Source organism: Nelumbo lutea, chromosome 4 (genome assembly GCF_056320005.1).
Source record: "Nelumbo lutea isolate HS-2025 chromosome 4, American lotus-T2T, whole genome shotgun sequence".
In the NCBI taxonomy this organism is placed as follows: Eukaryota; Viridiplantae; Streptophyta; class Magnoliopsida; order Proteales; family Nelumbonaceae; genus Nelumbo; species Nelumbo lutea.
This window is the reverse complement of record NC_142687.1, coordinates 12,505,018-12,528,376: the sequence shown is the minus strand read 5'-3', so window position 1 is coordinate 12,528,376 and position 23,359 is coordinate 12,505,018. Positions and strand designations below refer to the sequence as shown.

The window sequence follows — 23,359 nt, the reverse complement described above, 5'->3', positions numbered from 1 at the left end:
AAACAATGCCTATATAAAAGCACCAACCCTAATGGTAAGGGGCGAGAAAGCAAACAAGCAAGTAAGTAAGCAAGTTCTAACTCTCAGACTTTGTAATTTTTAACTCGCAATTTACTATGAGAGTATTGACTTAAGCATCGGAGCAACCTCACCGGGTTAGCCACCCCGGGTCCTCTGACATTTGGTTCCTTGCAGGTCTCTAAAGAGCAACGGAACTCATCAATTCAGCTCGGCACCTCATAGGCAGCTTGGCACTATAGCCGGCTCGCCACCTAGCCTTCCCAGCTCGACTCAGCTCGATGGCCAAAGTTCACTTCGGCCTAAGTCATTGGCCACTTGAAAGCTTACCAAATGATGAGGTACTTAGCCATACATCAATAAAAATACAAGATTGAGCAAAGGAGCTAATGGAATTCATTTTTATTATCTGGGACTTTATGGGTTTTACTATTCGAAGCGCAACTAAACCAGGCGTCATAAACGGAGCCGCCATGCTAGAGGAGGCTTTCACGCTAAACATGGACTGATCTGTCTTCTCCTCCTCCTTTCCTTATGCTCCGTCTCGTTAAGGTTCGAGACAATCGCTTCTTCGGCTTGCTTCTGTGGCAACATTTTTCCGTTATCTCCCAACGACGGAGATCAATTCCATCTATATCTGAATCATAGAAACGGACAGTAAAAGAGACAGTATTAGACTAAACGCCAGAAAATGAAAGCGCATATAAAAGAAACAACAAACAAGAAAGAGAAAAAGAGAATCATAAAAAAAAGGAGAGCTTTGGAGAAAGATCAAGGGGTAATAGTATAAAAGGGCAAGTTTTGGGGTTTAATATCAATAAAAGTAATATATTTAAAGAAAATTTAAAAAATATATTAATTTAAAAAAAATAATATCAATAAAGAGTAAAAATACTGTTAATCTTCTTCTTCTTGCTATTTATTCACCAAATCCGTCGTCCGTCATCACCTGCCACCGTCGCCCACTGTTGCCGGAGGTGGCTGGAGGCAGAGGTGGCAGTGGCGGTGCTGGTGATTTTTCTGTCCAACGCCGCTACCTTCACCTCGGCCTCCAATAACGTTGCCAGAGATGGGTAAAGACAGAGGTGGCGGCGGCGGCGGGCAGAGGAATGACCACCAGCGCCTCCACCGCCACCTCTAGCAATATTGCCAGAGGCGAAGACGGTGGCAGGTGGCAACGGATGGCAAGAAGAAGAAGATAAACATTATTTTTGCCCTCTATTAATATTATTTTTAAAAAGTTATTTATTTTTTTAAAATTTTTAAATATATTACTTTTATGGATATTAAACTCCAAAAATTGTCCTTATATGCTAAAAACCCAAGATCCAAAAACAAAAACAATTTCAACAATGTTTTAGACGAACCAGATGAGTAAGGAGAGACCCAATCCTGGCAATCTCAGTGTGCTACCTTGTTCGTGAAGTCTTTTTCGGTTATGTAATTGGAGAAAGAAACAGAAGAGGCCCATCTGTATCATCTTTTCCAGTAACGACTGAGTAAACAGTGGGCACAATAATGTTCCAGCAACGGGCAATAGGAGCCATCCTCCGGCAATGGTACTAGATTCTTCGACTTCAACTTTTCTGGTGTCATATACAATCGTCAAAATCAACTTTTCTGGCGGCGCATTCGCTTGACACTACCAGCGTGAGGGAGCTGGTTTTGAGATTCTCTGTAAAGCAAGTATGATCAGTGGTTCCCACTTGCATTGGTCAAAATAGATGATGGGTTATTTTTGTAATTTTAATCGGTAATCGAATTAGCTGGTGTATTTATAACTTCTTATTTTTTAACTAACGAAAATTTAACGTCGTGTACTAAATTGTTGCAAATTGAAAGTTCGGGTACTAGATTGTCACGATTTAAAGTACGGGTACTAAATTAGCACTCGACCTAAGGTACAAGATTTTCCCTTATTTTAATAACATTTAAATTGAATAATTGGTAAAATTATAATTTATATTATTACTACATAATTTCAGGATGAATTTTGTAAAAATATAGAACTATTAATAATATAAATATTATTAAATTTTTTATATTTAATTTTTTTGTTTTGAATAAATATTTTAAAGTTAGTATATAATTTCATTATAATATTTAAATAATTCTGAAAGTTTTAATTGAAATTTATTTAGATAAAATGTGGGGGAAAGGATAAATAGGAATTATAGATAGCTTAGGAGGGAGTCTTTATACTAAATTAGGGATAATTTAAGAAATAAATAGGGGTGTTCATTATACGCTTCAAACCGCAAAACCGAACCGAATCAAGCTGAATTTGCGGTTTGGTTCGTTTTATACCTATAAACAATTTGGTCCGATTTGAGAATTTTTTAAATTGTGGTTTGCAATTTCGGTTTGGTTTATTGAATTTTAAAAACTGAACCAAACTTAAACCATAAACCAAAATTTTATATACATATATATAATATGAATATATGTTATATAAATACTATATATAATCTAACTGGAATGCGTCAAAAATAAATATATAATAAACTCTTTATTTTATAATAAAAAAATAAATAAATGTTTTAAGTTTTATTTTTTAGGGGAGCTATTTGGTCCTTCTAATTGGGTTAAGCCCAAAAGAATCATAGAATGGTCCAAAGTCCCCAAACCGTAATAAAGCGGTTTGGTTTGGTTTGGTTTCCATACCAAAATGATTTGGTTCTGTTTAGAAATTTCTCTAACCATAATTTACCGGTTTGGTTTGAGATCTTCTCCAAACTGCACAAAACTGGACCGTGAAAACCCCTAGAGATAAATAGGAGTTAGAGATAACTTAGGTGATAAATAGGAATTAGAGACAATTTAGGAGAAAGTGGTGCCACTTGGCTAAACATTAGAAAAGCAAGATAGTCCACATCAACGCTTCTCAAGCTCTCACTCTCTCTACCCGAATAACTACTCTCCCTGATTAGCTCAACTCCTCTCTCTCTCTCTCTCTCTCACTCACTCACTATTCGATCCATTTAACTAAAGTGATGTGGTTTATTGGATTGGTTATGGTTTGGTTTTCATTAATCCGACCCATTTACTTTGAATGCATGGTATATTACCTATTGTTTATAATTAATAATTTCATTTCATTTTCGTGATTAATTAAAAATTCTCAAACAATATTACTATTTTAATATTTAATAATTTTTATTTTAGTAATATTTTTGGGATTAATTACTAATATTGTTGACAATTTCTAATAGTTTACCAAAAATTAATTAATTCTTTTCAAGATTAATTGAAAAATACCAAAATTCACTTAAAATCTATTATTTATATCTATGATTTATAAAAAGTTGCCAAAATTTACCAAAATATATTACTATTTTTAGTAATTAATATTAGTGATATATTAATAATTCATGATTAATTAATTAGTGATATATTACTAAAAAATTAATTAATTACCAATAATAATTAAATATTTTATCAATATTTCATGAATAATTAAATTGATTATTAAATTAACTATTATTACAGTTAATAGTAATAATATTTTTATAAATTAAGAATTATAAAACTTATTAATTCATAATTAAAAATTATTAACTATAATTATAAGTTTATTAATATTTCTTAAATATTGATTATAAAATTTAGTAGAAATCACTGATTGTAGATTTAGTCGAATTTCTTGTGAAAGGAAAGAGGAGGAAGATAAAGATTTTCAGTAGTAGAGAAGAAAAGAGTAGGAAGTCAACAAGGATTCTTAGATTAACCCTAGCCTCCAACCCCTCATTATATTTATACTTAACTTAAAGGATGAGATATTACAAGAATGCCCTTAGTAGGGCGGCTACTAATGTAGTTGAACAATCACAACTTAAAAACATAAGCTAATGGGCCTAAAACCCAACAACTTCCTAACTAAATAACTTAAAATAAGAATAAAAACAAATAGGCCCAACTCAACAAATTTAAAATATAGTGATTAACTATGTTTGTGAATAATTAAAAAAAATACCATAAATGAAAATTAGTGCTATTAATTATTAGCGAGGACCTTGCAATGCACAAGTTTTTGTTAAAAAAATTTGAGGCAAAAAGAGCTAAGGGTGTATCTTGGGTTGTGTGGTCTAACTTGAACCCGACCTAGTTCAACCCAAGCTTTCATACAAGTTGGACGTTGAGTTTTTGAACTTCAAGCTGAGTTTAGGCCAAAAAACTTAAGCTAACCTAAACTTAGGTTGGGTTTGGGTTGAGGCCTTAGATAGTTTAAGTTCGACCCAACCCAATTTGAGCTTGTGCCAACATTTTATGATATGCATATCTACATATTATCAATATGTTCTACTTGGAAATTTAGATATAAAACTCAATATGCCTAAGCCCAAGTCCAACCCTATTATTTTAAGCTGAGATTGGGCCTAAGTTGATAAGCTTGGGCCTGGGTTAGTAAATTATCAATAATTTTTGAAAATTAACAGTAATTTTTCTCTTACCAACTTAGGCCTAATCTAAGCTTTAATCCAACGTCTTAAGTTGGGTTGCGATTGTATGTGTTGAGATTTATAGCCCAAATTTTAGATAGAGTATATTGGTAATATATAGATATGTATATTACAAAATGTTGGGTGGATCCAAATTAATCGAATTGGACTCAGCCTACCTAAAGCCTCAACCCAAGCCCAACCTGAATTTAAATTAGGTTTGAGTTTTTTGACCTAAGCCTAACTTGAAGTTGAAAGCCTACTCAACTTCTTTTAACAAAGCCCTGCGTAGCACCGGTCCCTCTAATATAACATAAATAGGACATTGTAAACTGAATGGATTATGATTTGATCGGAATTTGAACCCGATCATATTTTGTCGGATTTTTCGGATTGGATAAGGGGTTTAGAAGAACCGTTTCTCTTTTACCCCTCATCATCTTTCCTTCCTCTCCGTTTTCTCTTCATCGTCCTATTCTCTCTCTCTCTCTCTCTCTCTCTCCTAGTCTTCTTTGAGTTTTGGGGTTGGTTGTTGCTTAGTTCACCTCGAAGATGAAAAGTCCCATTGGGTTTTCGTGCGTGGAGAAAGAGACATTAATGCTGAGGACTGGCAAGTTGAAGGAAAGAAATATTAATGCTTATAAAGTGTGGATACGGAGAGTTTATGCAGAGGTCTCTGCCTCCATATTACGCCTGTTTCATGTCTAAAGTGCAGATACAGAGGTTTATGCTTGCGTCCATCTAGCGTTAGGAGAATCTGCACTGTTACATAAACCTCTTTATTGTGAGAGTCAGTTTCCCCTTTTGCAAGTAGATAGATAGTTAGATGCAGAGTTTATGCTAGATTTTAAGCACTCAAGTTTAACCATGAAATTTCAGGTCAAGGTTGACAGGGAAATGATTGACGTCCGCAATGGAGCTTGTTAATGGCGGAGAATGTGGAGAAAGAGAGAAAAGGCCTTTATCCCAGAAAATATAGGAGAAATGAAAAAAAAAAAATTATACAAAATAAGACTCCCCTTTTTTCCTTTCTCAAGTGATTACGTTTTATCATAAAACACGAAAATGTTGGTAAATATTAATAAGTTGTTGCCTTTTCAACACCATGGATTTACCCTTAACATATACTTTTTAAGGAGATCTATTAATCCGTGTATAAATTTTCACCGGAGCAAGAAGATAGACCATTCCCTAGAGAGGATGGTAAATTTTGCTTTATTCTGTTTTTCGTTAAAGTGATGATCAATTAGCATAGTGCACATGTAGTTTGAAAGTGGCATCGCTCTGTCCTTAAGTGGTGTTTGCAGCGGCGGAGAAGAGAGAAAGGGAGAAAGAAGAAGAAGAAGAAGAGGAGGAAGAAAAGAGAGAAGGGCATATTTTGAAAATTTAATGATTATTTAAGGACTTTTTTGTCTTTTAAATTTTATCTGTTAGAGTCAACGTTTGAAAGGGCTAGTTTTTGAAACTCTAAGGGTCTGTTTGATTGCTGAGAAAGGAATGAAAAAAGAGAATATTCTTGAATTGTTCTTCATTTCTTGTGTTTGGTTACTGGTAAACAGTGTTTCGGGATGAGAAACAAGATGGATGTGGGATCCCAAAATTAAGTGAGCGGGGTCGCACCAAAACAATGCGACCCCAGTGAGAAAAGAAAACGCTAAGAAAATTACTCGGGCTTTGTTAGAGCAAAAGTTGATAATCTCATCTCTCTCTCTCTCCACCACTAACCATTTCTTCCTGTTATCAGCACTTCCACCACCGCCAATCATCGCCACATCCTCCTCCAGCATCCCAACCATAACCTCATCTCTGTTCGCTCATTCGCCTACTCCTTAGCGGAGGAGACTGCTACTGAGCATCACCACCGGAAGCGCCAACACTTCGACTCTTTGGAAGTTTGGACTCCTCTCTTTCTCTCTGCAACCCCGAGGCCTTCCTTCTATCGTCTATTTTCTCAATGGCTGCCACAATGGTCGAAGACAGCGGTTTTGAAGATGACCAACTAGCTTCCATGTCGTTGGACAATCGTTAGGGCATCTCGTCTTTTCGACAACGAAATTCGAGTTCTCAAAGTGGGGAAGTTTTCTGATTACCTCCTGGTTTTGGTTTCCAGGGATTTAAGGGTTTTTTTCCTTGCTGATTTTATCTTTATGTTCTTTGATTACCGAAGGAAGAGCTGCAGAGAACGAATATGGAGTTAGAATCTGTGAAGGAGAAGATCAAAGAGAACCAGTAGAAGATCAAACTCAACAAACAACTCCCCTACCTAGTCGGTAACATTGTTGAGGTGACTTTCTATCTCTACATAAGCATTTTTCTTTTGGGCTTGCTTCGTAAATTAGATCCAGTTTTGGTGGCATTTCTCCTCATTGTTGCTTTGGTTTCTATTCGATGTGCCTATAATGGCCAAGGTCTCCTATTTAAGATTTTCATATTGACCTATGATTTGATAATTGGGTAAACGGAAACCTTGAGTCACACTTTCACTTCATCTTGCTAAAAGTTTTAAAATGAATGAAGAACCCGCTAGTTTGGTAGCAATACAAAATTGGTAGCAATACAAATTGTATTAAACGGACTCATTAAACAATCAGAAACCGCTAGTTTGATCTAGTGGATCAAATAAAAAGGATATGGCAAATTCCCTGTTAATACATGAAAATGGGGCCAGTTCGCAATAGTATCCAAATAAATACATCCCAACTCAATGGGGGCAGTTCGCACTAGTATCCAGATAAATATATCCCAACACTCCAATGCAAATACATGGTAAAATCCTTAAAAATAACATTAGGTATAGGATCTAACATCTATGGTTGTATAGCAGTTCTATCATCAAACTATCAGTCCCTTTATGATGCCAATGTCGCTACTTTGTCAAAAATGCATCTTCTCATAGTCTTTAGACTGAAGTCCCTGGGAATAGAATTATAGTATGCTATTTCATGACATTGTGGGTCAAATGTATGGGTCTTGGCTTTTTTGGAAAGATGGTTCTAGCATTTATTTTGTTGGGTTCTTGTATTTATAATAGAATTTGCTTTCAGTTATGTTGATATTTTTCTTCAAATTTCATATGCCATTTACTTGAGCTTCATGGATCTACATTGTCATACTTAATTGACTCGTGCATGTGCAGCACAGACAAATGCTACATTTTTGAAGTTAGCTGGTCCACAGTTGGTTCAGGTCATTGTTCTACCATAAAGAAAAGGCTAAAATGTTGCTGATGCTGTTTATGTTCTTCAAGCATTCTCTCCTTACTGTTGGCAATCTGTTATCTTATGTTTGTTCTGTTGCAAATAGAGTATTGCTTTCTCATTATTAACTTTGAAGAATCAATTACTTCCTTCTCATTTAGAGTTAATAATCCTCATTGTCAAAAGGTTATTTGATTTTCAACATTAACAAATCAGGAGTATGTTCTGTTTATTTACTTTCATTTAAGGATATTTATCTGTATGTGGTTTAAAATACATGTAAGTAGGAAATTTTATTTTATTATTATGCTGGTCCTCTCCCAATTGATATCAAGACCAGCCATTTGTTTGCAATGCTGCAATGTGCCTAATGATGATAAGTTTTCATCAATTTAGTTCATCTATAATTTTTTCATAGTAAAGTTCTTATAGAAAATTTTATTTCTTTCGTGAAAATATCGGAACTCAGTTCTCACATTCATTAATCTGTTATTCTTGTTTTTCATTAATGTTGTAGGTGATGATGGCTTAAAACTTTGTTCTTTATACTTTTCCTTGTGAAATTTGATTTAACTCTAACTTTTTTCTATTTTCAATGAAGAGTGAGTTTTTATATTGAGATTTTAACAGAGTAAGCAAAAGAAAAAAGAACAAGAAGGATTTTTTAAGGAACAGAGTATGTAATTTTTTTTTCACTTTTTCCTACTTGGTATTTGTGATCTTGGATTATATAATTGATTCATTTTGATTTGTAAAACTTTGACTATTATACACATTTCCTTTGTGGTGGATTGCTTGCTTTTTGACAAAGTTCTCCTGAATTTCATTTACCGTTGGTACTCTAGGATAGTATATGATGCAACTAGCTGATCTTCTCCTTGAAAGAAACATTTAGTCAACATTTCTTTCTTTTTCATCTCTATTTCTCATTATTTGAAATTAGACATATGCCTATCTTTTCTCCTGCTAGGCTGCTACAACATTACATGATTTTTCCCCTTTGTACATGTCAATTGATTCCATAATTCCATTTGGCTTTTTATTTTTTTCCTGTTATGTCTCTAGGTAGTCCATTGGCGTTGAAAAACCATTTCGGGGATACCCGACGACGACGCCGACGACGAATCCAACGATCTCTACCTCATGACGGTTAATTTCGTGTCTCAATGGTTGCCGTTCATCTCAGGACAGTTGAAATCTCTAGCAATTTCGGATTTCTGGATACAATCCTGCTGGTGACGATCCGAAGTTCTGTCTCTTATTGCTGGCGACAATCAGCTCAAAAAATTTTCTTGCAAAACAAACACTAGAAAGTAGATTTTCTCACAAAAATTTTCTCAGCAAACAAACACATTATATCTAACTAAGAAAATAAATTTTCCTTTTTTCATCTCATCCTTTCTCAGTCTAATTTTCTCAGCAATCAAACAGACCCTAAGGTTTATATAAAAAGTTTTTTCAAACCACAGGGTATATATAAGTAATGCCACTCAAAACCGCAAACCACGAAAGGCCCCTTCTATCCGTCTGTCTATGTATAATGTACCAATTTTCCTTTTCTCATTCCAATATTTCTCATCAGTCCAATTTTCTCAGCAATCAAACAGACCCTAAAGTTTATGTAAGAAGTTTTTTCAAACCACAGGGTATATATAAGTAATGCCACTCAAAACCGCAAACCGCGAAAGGCCCCTCTGTCCGTCTGTCTATGTGTACTGTACCATGGCTGTAGGCAAAACCACGGTGAGAGTCTCCAACATTCCGTTGACAGCCATTGCTCAAGAGCTCGTCGACTTCTTCGAGGCCAAACTCGGCAAAGGCTCTGTATTCGCCTGTGAAATCGCGACGGAGCATAAGAACTGGAAGTCGAAAGGGCTGGGTCGAGTTCAATTCGAGACTATTGATGCAGCAAATACCGTGAGTCTCCTCTCTGAACAAAGAAAACTCGTTTTCCGAGGTAGCGTCCTAGTCATCTCCCCGTCATTCGAAGATATCATTGTTCGACCGGTCGAGGCTAGGAATCGGGTCGACAGAGGGGTTTTACACGTGGGTTTCTTGGTTGGAGTGGATCATCTGAGTGTTCTTGAGTCGTGGAAAGGCGTCAAAGCCAACATTATGCCCGAGAGGAAAAGGGTTGAGTTTTTTGTGTTTAAAGGCAAGGAGTGTTTTAAGTTGGAGATCAACTTCAGCGACGTTTTTACGGCTTCAGGGTACCGTCTGAGAGGAAGGCAGTCAAATGCCCTTCTTTTGAGGGTATGTTTGTCTCATTTTCATTTTCTTCTGGGTGTGTTTCATATGAAACTTATGGGATTCTATTACAGTGTCTGTTGCCAGTTAATAATTTGTCAAGAAACAATCTTTTACTCGTTTAAGTAACTTCATTACTTTTGACTCTTTAATTGCATACTTTATGCCAATCTTATAGAGCGTACCATTCCTTGTTCAATGTAGCTAACTTATCTGCATATGTAAATGTTTTTGTTTTCCTCTAAGGAAAGAAGACTAATATTTTGCTTAGTTTCACAAATGAGCAATCAAATATCAGTATTAACAACTCTTTGGCTCTTCACTACCATATCAATTTTTCATTTTTTGTTGCTTTTTAGTTTATAATTGACCAACTAGTTAGCAAGGGATGAGGGTGCCTAACTTTTTGGATTTACAAAGTGACTAGAAAATACCAGTTGAATAGATATTGCTAAAACCGTTTTATCAGTAAGGATATTGTTACATTTCTGCCTTTTCATTATAAGCTGTACTATTTAGCTTGAAACTTTTGCTAATTACTTTACACAGTTTATGTTAAGAGTTTGCTGGGGAAGTTTACACTTGCTTATTTCTGGAATTGAAGAATGGAGATAAGACAGTATTTTGACTTGCTTCCTGTAAATGAGAGGAAAGATGGAGATCTTTCAAGAGAAGAAGGCAAGTTTTACTCAAAGCATGAAGTTTAGCATGACAGTGGCATTTGTTTTGAGTAAAGAGGTCTCTGCAAAGAGCTCCAATTCTAACTGGTTCATTGCAAACCGATTCAGAAGTTGTTTCTTAATGTGCAGAAACTTTAAAGGATGGAGAATTTCAAAGAAATGCAAGCTTGGTATTTCTATATTATTCACTTCTATTGTGAAGGGTGAAAACTCCTATTGTTGATCAGTCTTCAAATGGGCACCCAAGTGTAGAACCCAAGTTACAGTCAGATGCCAAGTAATTGCTTTTGGTTTTAAAATCTTTTAAGTTAGGCTAAATGAAGTGAAACATATTATTGATATTTAGCCAGCTCATACTTGTTGATGCAAAAAGAGCAAACCAAGAAAAAAATCTGTACTATGTGGAACAAACAAACAAAGAGAGCAAAATTTAGAAGGCTGTCCCTAACAAACCAGGTTAGTTCAAAGACCACGAATGACAAAATCCCTAATTAGTACTAAAGTAAGACCTTGCCCAATGCTAGCCCCATCAATCTGTAATATGATGGCCTGGATACAGATCTAATCTCTGGCATTTTTTTGCTAAGTGGGGGGGGGGGGGGGGGGAGGGGTATGCATGTATAAAACATCCGTCAAAGTTGTGTTTAGATTTTCATAGAAACAGTGAACTGTTTCATTGTAAATTATTTGATAGTTTCTTTTGGAGGAGTTATTGGGCATATTCCTTTTTTGATAAAGGGGTCTAAGCGTGAGACAAAAACGTACATACTTCAAAAGAAAAAAACACCTTCACATTTTAGCTTTTATCATTGCATTCAATGATTTCTTTGTCCTTCCACTAGGGATGCACCTGGTTTATAGTGTACCAAAATCAATACCCTTATTTCTTTTATTCATCAATAAATCAATAAAAGATCTAAGCTAAGCTCATAATGAGAAAAAGGAAGATGGCATGTATAATATGCAATATTAAGTAGCAATCATTTTGCTTATGGTGCAGAGATATTAAGAGAGATTGGATGGAGGAAAAAATGAAAAATGAGGGTTCTCTTCCCCCACCCCCCAACCACCTTGCCAATTATCCTAATTCTCCTCAAGGCCAACCTTCCCGCCTTGTTGAGATAGCATATCTAATTCCATAGGCAATTGTTTTTCTGAAATGGCAGTTATTTTTGTTTTTTTATCAGAAAATAAGACTTTTATTAATTTCAAAGATAATATTAAGGTACAAGAGATAGGTATCAGCACCTCATTGACCCAAACTACAAACAATTACAGCACTGCCCAGAACAAAGTAGGTCTATCTGCTCCCTGTTTTGCTAGGGCATCTACCAAACTATTTGCTGTCCTTCTCACCCAACCAAACTGAGAATTGAACCTCCTTGCAAGAAGGTCAATTTCCCTAAAGATAAATTTGAGCTTCCAAGGTGCTGCAGTGATTTGCTTTGCCCAAGAAATGGCCCGTTGTGAGTCTCCTTCAATTTCTAAATCTATTGCTCCAATCTGCTCAGCCAGTTTTAAGCCTTGTAGGAGAGCCATAGTTTCAGCCTGAATTGAGTCACCAATACTTATTGGTCCTGAGAATAATGCCACAACTTCTCCTTGATGATTTCTAAACACACCCCCTATACTTGCCCTTCCCGGGTTGCCAAAGGAACTCCCATCAAAGTTTAGTTTTAGTTTATTTAGTGCAGGTGTCTCTACTCTACTCTCACAATTTCTTTTGGCACATCTGTTTGTGCCACTTCAGTCCAGTTCCTGAGAATGTCATTTGTGGAGATGTTCTTGAATAGTTCCATGGTTATCACCCAATGTGCAGCTCTGATTTTTATGGCATCAATGGCTTCCTCCTTTGATTTGCTTTTTTCAAAGAAAATTCTTTGATTTCTTTCCTCCCATATAGTCCACACCACAGCAGCTCTTGCTGCCTTACATAAACACTTTCCCCTTTTTTTTGTTGCCTCAGGAAAGTAGGGCTGAAAAGTAAAACCATTAATATTGATAAAGAGACACCCTAAAGATTTATTTGACTTTTGAAATTTTTAGGACTATATATTGTAGAAGAAGGAGAACCTTAGGGAACCCATTTAGACACAATATGCATCCACCTCTGGGTTTCTGCAAATCATGGTTGTAGTATAGATGACCTTCTCTAGAGGCTATTTGCAATCGTTCTCACATCCACCTCTGGCCTCATATCATGATTTTGTGTGAAATTTCTTTGTTATTGACTGACCCCTTAAAACTGTAATTTTCAGCTTAGGTATGCACCAAAGATCTACCAGAAAATTTCTGGATCAACTGTTGCTTCAAAATTTAGCACTGATCGGTACCATGTTTGCAAGGAAGATGTAGAGTTTCTTTGGGTTCGCACAACTGATTTTTCGGAGTCAAATTCCATTGGGTGGTCATCTTCATTTTGTTGGGAACTTGAAGAGGCATTATTAAGTTCAGATATTTTAAGAAGTTTCCCATATTATAAAGAAGAGTTAGGTGATCTAATTGTTGAAAAAGAGGAACAGTTCTGTTGTGAATCTGAGTTAGTACCACTCATAAATTCCGGATTAGATTCTACATTGGCATATGAGATCCTTTACCAGCTCAATTCCCTGGTTCATACTCAAAAAGTTAGCTTGAGGGCAGTAAAGTCTGATGATCTGATTGAGATTCTATGCTGTTTAAGTGTAGATACTGCTAATGGATTTCTTTTGCAGTTGCACAAGATGAAGTCCACTTGTTATGATCCACTACCAATTATTCAGAGACAGCTAAGTAGCCTCTTAAGAAATCAGAAAAGTCTGCTCTCATCATCTCAAAGAGGGTTAAGGGAAGACAACTTAATGAGTTGCCACCGAGTACTTGTTACCCCTACAAAAATTTACTGCTTGGGTCCTGAGCTTGAAAAATCAAATTGTGTTGTGCGGCACTATGCTGCATATTCTTCTGACTTTATAAGAGTCTCTTTTGTTGAAGAAGATTGGACCAAGCTTCACTCTGATGCCCTTTCAACAAGTATAGAGGAAGGTATTTTTTCAAAGCCATATAGAACTAGAATATACTATCGAATACTGTCTATTCTTCGAGATGGGATTAAGATTGGGGCTAAGAGATTTGAATTCTTAGCCTTCTCAGCAAGCCAACTCCGATCAAATTCAGTTTGGATGTTTGCTTCTAACGAAACTGTGAAAGCAGAAAACATTAGGGAATGGATGGGCTCTTTTAATAAGATCCGCAGTGTGTCCAAATGTGCTGCAAGAATGGGTCAATTGTTCAGTTCTTCTGTGGAAACATCTAAAGTCCAGGCACACCATGTTGAGATCATTCCAGATGTTGAAATTACAAGAGATGGTATCCAATATTGCTTCTCAGATGGCATTGGAAAAATTTCCCAATCTTTTGCCAGAGAAGTTACTCAGAAATGTGGACTGAGTCAAACTCCCTCTGCTTTCCAAATCCGGTATGGTGGCTATAAAGGTGTTATAGCTGTTGATCGGAATTCTTTCTGCAAGCTATCTTTGCGTCCAAGCATGCTAAAATTTGATTCTAATGACAGAACACTTAATGTCACAAAATGGAGCGAGTCCATGCCTTGCTACTTGAACCGGGAGATTGTTTCCCTGTTGTCTACATTGGGAGTGGAAGATGAGAAGTTTGAAATGCTGCAATGCAAACAAATTAGCCTTCTAGACAAAATGTTAACAAATAGAGAGGCTGCATTGGATGTTTTGGAGTGCACAGCTGGAGATGCTAAGACTGTTCTAGTAAAGATGTTGCTGCATGGTTATCAACCAGGTATGGAGCCTTACCTGTCAATGATTCTTAGAGCACATCGGGAGCATCAGTTGTCTGATATAAGAAGTAAATGCCGAATATTGGTTCCAAAGGGCCGTGTACTATTAGGATGCTTGGATGAGACTGGCATTTTAAACTATGGTCAAGTTTTTATTCGAGTAACCATGACAAAGGCCGAGCAATGTCATGATGATCAGAGTTTCTTTCACCAAGTGGATGAGACAACATCAATAGTAATAGGAAAGGTGGTCATCACAAAAAACCCTTGTCTCCATCCTGGTGATATCAGAGTGCTTGATGCTATCTATGAACCAGCATTAGAGGAAAAGGGATTAGTTGATTGCCTTGTTTTCCCTCAAAAAGGAGAAAGGTATGTTCTTCTTCTTATTATTATCCTATGAACGACCTGCCTTGTATGGCAGAACTTGCCTATGGAGCAAATAAATAAATAAATAACATTGCTGCATTCTTATATTGGCTTAAATGATCAACTTATAGCCAATATTAAGCATGCGACTTAAGAGATCTTCAATCCCCAAGGTGATAAGGTCAGATGATGTTACCACATAGAAAGATTAGATGTTTAGTGAAAAAGATAGTTTTCCTAAAATGAGATCTCTTTGGTGGCTTAGCTGATTAAACATAAGCATCATAGGTACAGTGATAACACTGTTACAGCTTGGGACTGGAACCACAATTTTTACATAAGAGGTTTTTATTTTTATTTATTTTTTTTTTATTTTTATCAGTAAACTGTTACATAAGAGTTAAATCCAATGTTTTAAAAACCAACCTATAACTGGAACCGCTTTGACTACCAGTTTCCAGGTCAGTGATTCAACCATTCAGTCCAAATGGATTGACCCATGACAATTTAAAAAATTTAAAAATTAAAAAAATAAAAATAATTGCTCAAAAACCGTTTTTCAAGTCGAATGGGTCAATGGTTCGATTGCCCGGGTCAAGCGGGTCGCTGACCAAGTCAACAGTTTTTGGGTAAAAAATGGTTTCGGATAAAATTTAAAACGGTATGCTGACCAGTTTCCAGGCCAAACAATCCAACTGTCTAGGTCAACGATGGTTCGAAAACCATGGTCAAATCTTTGTTTCATCCATGTGTAACCTGTCCCTGGATTTTGATATCTCGTACTGATCACACTGTTGGGTTTATTCCAATATGTATGGGCTTGACTCTTTTTTCTGAAACTAAATTAGGATACTGACTTCAGCTTCTACGTTTTGTTTTTTATTGATCATTAACATGATACCCATGATGAAATTATCAAAAAAAGAATGATACCCATGAACCGGCTAAGAACACCCACTGCATAAGCTATGTCTGGTCGAGTCATAGAAAGATATAACAATCTTCCTATAAGTCTCTAGAACTGTTTCACATCCTTGATGGGTTCACCTTGACAGTCACCTAGTTTGTGGTTAGGATCAATAGGGGAATCAACTGGCTTCACTCCCAATTTTCCTGTATCCTGGAGTAGATCTAGGACATACTTTCTTTGGGAAATAAAGATACCCCTTTGTGAACGGGCCACTTCAATCCCAAGGAAGTACCTTAGAGGACCTAGATTCTTCACTTCAAACTAGGTAGTAAGAAAATTCTTCAACTTCTAAATTTCATCCTTCCAATCACCAGTGATAACTATATCATCAACATATACTATCAGTGCTACAATTTTCCCTTCCTCTCTTGGTGATTATTTCAGCCCACATAAAATTCCTTCTTATTTGAGGTTGCATAGACACTAAAAGCCAGAATATGACCATACTCTTTTCATGGTTCCATCTATCATATTCAGCACTCCCAGAATTGGGTTATTTGATTCTTCCATTTATATAACCTATCTTTCCCCTTGCAGTGGTGTACAGCTTTATCCCCCTTGACCACTCTAAATAATTTAAGCCATCGAAGGAATAACAGCCATGGGAAAGGATAGGTCCACACCCCCACTCATTCCATTCTGCAATGAGGAAACACTGGATGTAACAGAATCTTCACCACTCATTATTACAGATTCAAAACACTCTTAAAGTGGGTACAAAACCTTAAAAAAGGTCTAACACCAAAGGAGAAAGGAAACCCTTTTTTCTTCGGAAACACAACTCTTTTCTGTAAAACACAGGTGCTGTTACAGCACTAACAGGTCATCCCTTGACCTACAGAATCAACACAGGTGCTGTCACAGTGCATACAGGTCATCTCTTGACCTATGCATCAACGGAAAAGCTGTTACAGGCTTACATCAAGTACAGGTCACTCTCTGACCTTCAGTCTACCATAAAAGCTGCTATTGCAGCACACAAAAGGCCTTCATGACCTGCAGTTTATACAGGGGTCAGTCGACCCCACAAAAGAGGAAAGAAAGAGGTGCTGATCACCTCACATCCAACCAGCAGGCCTAGTACAGGTTCTGCCCTGGCACACGACCAGAAAAAAAAGAGGAGAGGGAGAGAAGTTACTTCAGTGTGTGAGAAAACCTTGATCTTCAATCAGCTGAACAAGAGATGAGGGCGGCAGATCTGGAAACCTGGTGCAAAGAAAACTGTTCACTTGACCTCTCCTTTCAGATCTGATAGTCCCGCTCTGATACCATGTTATGCAGGAGAGAAGAAGAGAGGAAGAGAGAATAGAGAGAGAAGAAGAGAGAAGAGAGAACTGAGAGCCAAAAAGTACTGCTGGTGGCGCCAGCTTTTGGTATATATACTAGGGTGACAGAATATAAAAAAAATAAAAGGAGAAAATTACAATAGTACTCCTGCGGTACTATACTAAGAGAAATAACAGCCTTTTAACAAATTGTTTGACATATTTCCTGCTTAATGTCTGATTTTTTTTTTCCTGATAGGTTGCTTAATGTTTGATTTGATACTTAAAGGAACAGATGAAGATCATTATCATAACCATTTTATTATTTATCAATAAATAAAGGGATGTTGTTGAGTGAAAAGGTGGCATGGGATCCCATTTATGGTGAAAAGTTTGTACTTAACGTATCATCCCTCCACATGACAGGCATAGGCTACATTTTTACTTTTTTATTACTGTTATAATGACTGAGAGTGGCCTCTCTGGTAGAGCAGTTTTTAACCATATTCTAATTGAGGAATTGAGGAAAAATGATCAAGAGTATAGGAAGCTTAACATGGTCATTTTATTTTAATTTTTTCTTCCTTACTAAGCAATGCTTTCAATCTTTCAACTGTATGGTGAATCCTATTCCTACAACTTGGAAGTAAGATACAAAGACAAGAAATGGTTTGCTAAAGATTATTTCCTTCTAATCAATGATATTTGCATATGCAGGCCTCATCCAAATGAGTGTTCTGGTGGTGATCTTGATGGCGATTTATTCTTTGTCTGCTGGGATGAAAATCTCATCCCATCACAGACTGATACCCCAATGGATTACATTGGGAGAAGATCACGTTTGATGGATCATGAAGTAACCTTAGAGGTAATGTTGAAATAACATCAATTTCAATTAATTGGTAGCGTAGGCTGAGATCCATTTTGCGTCTCTATTTCTTGCGACTGTTCTTTTTATGCCTTTGCCTCATCTTATTCTTGTCTTTGCTGAAATATGCAGGAGATTCAGAAATATTTTGTCAATTACATGATCAATGATACCCTTGGTGTCATTTCGACTGCACATGTAATTCATGCAGACCGTGAACCAAGTAAAGCAAGGAGTCCAAAATGCCTTCAGTTGGCAGCCCTCCACTCCATGGCTGTTGACTTTGCAAAGACGGGGGCACCAGCTGAGATGCCAAGGGTACTGAAACCAAAAGAGTATCCAGATTTCATGGAGAGAGGAGACAGACCAATGTATGCCTCCCCTGGTATATTAGGTAAACTCTACCGGTCCACCATTGACTCAACCAAGAATCAAGAGCCTGACTTTGTCTGGAATGAAGAGGTTGCTCAAGCTGCTTATGACAAAGATCTTGAAGTGAAAGGGTTTGAATCTTTTGTAGAAACTGCAGAAAGTCACAAGAAGTTATACACTGAGAAATTAAGTACATTAATGAATTATTATGGGGCCAGGAGTGAAGATGAGGTACTGACGGGTAATCTGCGAAGCCCATCATTGTGTTTGCAGAGAGACAAAATTAGGTATGGGGAAATGAAGGACCGGATTTTGATTGCAGTTAGAAACCTACAAAAAGAAACCAAGGGATGGTTCCATAGTAGCTGCAAGTCTCATGAATGTCACAAGATGGCATCCGCATGGTATCATGTAACTTACCACCCAAAGTATTGTCATAATGGCATAAACAGTCTGAGTTTTCCATGGATCTTAGATGATATTCTACTGAACATCAAGTCTGTTAAGAAGATGAGAAACTAAGCGTGAATAGTTTGGCTGTTGTGGAAAATGTTTAGGTGTAGTGACACTGTATCTAAAGGGAACAACGCGTGTTTTAAAAGCTTTTTGGTATTATGACATTTCCCTTTCCCTACGGAACCGGAAAATGCATGATGATGCAGAATGGCAGTTTCTGGGCTGGGTTATTAAGGGGCGTTTGACAAGTCTTTTTGGGAAGATCTGGTAGCTCTGACAATCAAAAGATGCATTGAGCTTTTGCATGAAGATTTGAGCAACTTGAAATTAGTTTGGCTACCGTGCAAGAATAAAGCGAGAAAGACACGAAAAGCTTAATTCGAAACTTCTTGAAATCAGCCCAAAATGGGCTTCTTGTGTTTTTTTTGATGCACTGACTTTTGGCGGCTCGATCTGTTACGAGCCAAATGAAAAAAGACCATGGCGTGGTCTGCCGGACTTGTAAACAGCCAAAAGACTATGGAAAGATGTGCCAAATGGAGCCTAACTTATTACTTTTCGGCCTGTTCCAGACAGTTCATTCTAAATATAAACAATGCACAGCCCATATTATAAGGCTAAGTTTGGGAGTGTTTAATGGACCCGGACCACACTAATAAACACTTATTTGTGTTAGGAAAATAAGCCCGAATTTTGAAAACTCTAAAATTTGAACTTTTTTTAAGTGTTTATTTCCTTTCTGGCCTATACTGGCTTGCATTGAAAATATCTGTACTACCCCTGTTTGGAATAAGTGTTTTTTTTTTTCCACTAAAAGTATATTAGCACTTACCGGAATAATCACTTATTTATTAAGTAGTTAACTAATATTGAAACGTGAAGAAAGGAGGAAAAAGTCATTGCGGCCTTGTGCATTTGCAGGTTTCCCGGCCAACTAAATTTGACAAGAACTGAACTAGCTAGCTGAGGAAGAATTATTCGTTACTATTCTTTCTCTTCTTTCTCTTTTTTTTTTTTAATAAAACGGAGAAATCCTTTTTGGGTCCACAGAACGCATGCTAGAAATTAAAATTTGTAGTCATAAAAGCTTAAAGTGAGAAGACATGGGAATTCCAAAGCCCAACTGACTGAATTTTCAGTGTAAGACTAGGGATGTTGGCATGATTTACACGACTGGTTGGAATTAGGGCTGTCAATGGGTTGGGTTTATCCAATGGACCCAAACAAACAGAACAGATTATAATGGTTCTGGTTTCATGATTTTGTCCTGATAAGAAATTGGTCAATGGAGAGTTCCATTTCTTACCTGTTCCAAACTGGCTAAGACCTATATATATATATATATATATTATCTATCAAATTTACCATTTCAAACATAAAATATGATACAAATTATAAGAAAATAATATATATATATATATATATATATATAGATAGATAGATAGATAGATAATTTAGTTAAAGATGTTTAATTTATTGACATATAAATAATTTAATAATTTTTTATTATTTTTATTAAGATTATATTATCAAAATTTAACTTTTAAGTTATTATTTAAATAAACAAATATAGTTTTCAGTATAATCAAGTCTGGACTGATAGACCCAACTATTAACCATAATGGTTCTGGGTCTGTGATTTTGTCCAATTAATAATTGATTCTAGACAGGTTCTACCTAGACACTAATGTTTCTGGCAATTATCAAACACCCCCCCCTTGAGGGTGCACTTTCACAAAACAATCCCCTGTAGTTTTGAAAAAACCTGCAGTTGCATCCCTTTGGTTATTGTTCTCGATGGAAAATATTGGCCTAATGAATTAGTTTTTCAAAAGTAGCTATTTTACCCTTATACCTATCAATTCAGATGAAAATTTATAAAAATACCCCAAAAGAATTTCACTTTTAATTAAAGAATTCCTTGAGTCAGATTGAAAAGAATATTTTGTCCAGTGAAGTCTAAAAGGGCAAATATGATATTTTGAATTAGGAAAAATTTTCGATTAATACTATACTTTGGGCCTATTGCCACTTTGGTCCTTGAACTTTAAAACATGATAATTTAGTACCTGAACTTTCAAAATTTGCCAATTTAGAACCTACTGTTAACTAATCATTAACCAATTGTTAAGTGACATTTGAAAAGACATAAATGCCCTTCGAAAGTCATCTAATTTTCTTTATCAACCATCTAAACATTGATAAAAAATGAATATTCCCAAATCCTTGCCTCGTGACCCAAACTTTCTTGAATAGAAGAAACAAGGATTTGGGACTGTTCATCTTTTTGTGAATGTTTAGATGATTGATATAGAGAATTAGATTAAACTTGAAGGACATTTATATGTTTTCAAATGCCACTTAACGACTCGTTAAAGATATGTACTAGATTGACACATTTTGAAAATTTGGGTATTGAATTATCATGTTTTAAAGTTCAGGGACAAAAGTAGCACTAGGCCCAAAGTATAGGGTACTAATCGGAATTTTCCCTTTGAATTATATTGAAAGGTGCCCTAATAAGATGCAAGAATAATTTTGTAGCTTTGAAATCTCCGCTACTAGGACAAAGATAAAAGGGATCCAAGGTAGTTTTTGTGAAACTACAAGGGAGATTTTTGTAAACAAAAAAATTAGTAATGTCAATGGGTCAGGTTAATTGGTAAATCAACATTGACCTGACCTTATGTATCTATTTGGGGTCAGACTTAACAGTAAAAAGGAGATAAGCCCTTAAAATAAGGAATGCCAAATTTATTTGCCAAGGTTTGATCTTATTGCAGTGCAAATTCATTTGCATTAATACAAAATTATAATAATATAAGGCACCGTTTGGAAGAGGTGTAAAATGTTACACTGATGAGGTTTTACACTGAACTGTATATATAATGACCGTTGCAATTTGAATCGATGTAGTTTTTACATTGATAATCGATGTAAAACTTTAAAGGTGATGAGGTTTTATATCTATTATTGACGTAAAACTACACTCCATTCAAATACATGCAAAACTGAAGAGAGTGTAGTTTTACGTCGACGATAATTACACTCTTTTGCCAAACACATACAAAAGTGAACCGGTGTAAATTTTATATCAATTCTTGATTTACATGGCATCCAAATGCAGCCTAAAAATTTGAGTGTAAATTCTGATTAATTTTTATTTCAAGTTTTACCTTATTTTGCTTTATTTTGTTTGATTGCAGTGCAAATTAAGTGAAATAAGCCAATAAAGTAAAACTCAAAACAAAAGATTTTGAATTCTGCTCATTTTGCACTAACAAAGCAAGCTCATAACTTGACCTTTTATCTTTCATCTCATCCAATAGCTCAAGGAGCAAGTATCATTTGCACTGATATCATCTTGTTACATACATTCTTAAACTAATAAAAACAATAAGAAATTTTGAAGCAAAAAAGAGAGGAAATTAAGTTTGACTCATGAATTTAAAATCCAAGACTCTTAAACAATTAATCCACACCCTAAATTCATTTACACACAATACTGCTATACAATAATTGAAGTTACATAACAATGCTTCAAACTAGTTTTTTTTTTTTTTTTAAGTTTATTTACAAATGATCTCTTATTTCTTTCATATTCTTATTCTTGTAAGAGGATGATAATAACAATAATAAATTTCTAAAACTGCTTAGTAATAATGTTTCTAAAATAATAATAAAGCAGGAAGGAGAATAGGAGATCCGAGTCCCCGCGGTGTCCACCCCCAAGTCAACTCGTCTCCTCGGCGCATTCCCACAGAGACGGAAGCGCCTTCATTCAGACTCTCCGCCGCGCGCATTACCATTACCGCCTTCATTCAGATCTGTAAATGTTTTCTTACGTGAAAGGCGGGCGAGAAATTACGGGGATCCATAGACGACTTAGCGGAATATGGAATTGAAGCAAAGCGGGATGAGAAATGGCGGTACCCGATATCATCGTCGAGATGATCGTATTGCCCTGGACCTTCATTGAAATTCCGAGCATAGCTCAAGGGGTCGTAGTGGAATTTCCCAAGCCTAGCACCTCGGCCTCGGCCATTGCTCTTTTTGAAACGACGAATGAAAGCCTTCCACCGCGGCCCCGACACCCTGACCTTCCTCCATTCCTTCAACCACCATCTATCCTTCCTGTCGGCCGTCCGAATTCTCTCCCACCACAGTGATCCCTTGCCCCTCGTCGGTCGCTGCGAAGAGAAACATGGTATCCAGAAACAACACCCTCTCTTGGGCCCGACATGCACAACATCCGGATCCAAGTCTTCACCCGCTTCCGTTTCTTTATTCGCCAACACTAGAATCTCTGTGGTCATATCTTTCATGAAAGCTGTTGAGAGGATCGAACGGAGAGAATCCAAAGGGATCGATCGAGGTTAGCAGGAAAAGCAAGGAGATGATCCTTGCCTGGTCCTGCGAACCGCCGAACCCTAACCCTCTCTCTCTCTCTTTATTATTTCTTCCAAGCTGCTGGATTTTATTGAATAATTTTACCGGTCGTTCCCAGTTGCCAGTTGTCTCCTGGAACGGCTGGCTCATTGACATTGCATCGGAATAACTATTTTGCTGGAGCCTGGAGGTGGAGGCCTACCGCCCGCCCGTCTCTCCCGCAAATCCCATTATTCAACTCTTGTAACGGTCGACCAACTGAGGGGTGGCTCAGTCGATAATTTGTACGTTAACATGTT

General features: G+C 36.5%; 1 protein-coding gene across 1 annotated transcript; it reads left to right on the top strand.

The window, feature by feature from the left end:
- The first annotated feature begins 9,260 nt into the window (after positions 1–9,260).
- Positions 9,261–19,242, top strand: RDR2 (RNA-dependent RNA polymerase 2). The gene is made up of 4 exons (XM_088983281.1): positions 9,261–9,907; positions 12,840–14,743; positions 17,693–17,843; positions 17,976–19,242. Exons 1-4 carry the CDS (start codon positions 9,314–9,316, stop codon positions 18,735–18,737), a joined length of 3,411 nt encoding a protein of 1,136 aa, XP_088839407.1. The 5' UTR covers positions 9,261–9,313; the 3' UTR covers positions 18,738–19,242.
- The last annotated feature ends 4,117 nt before the right edge of the window (positions 19,243–23,359 follow it).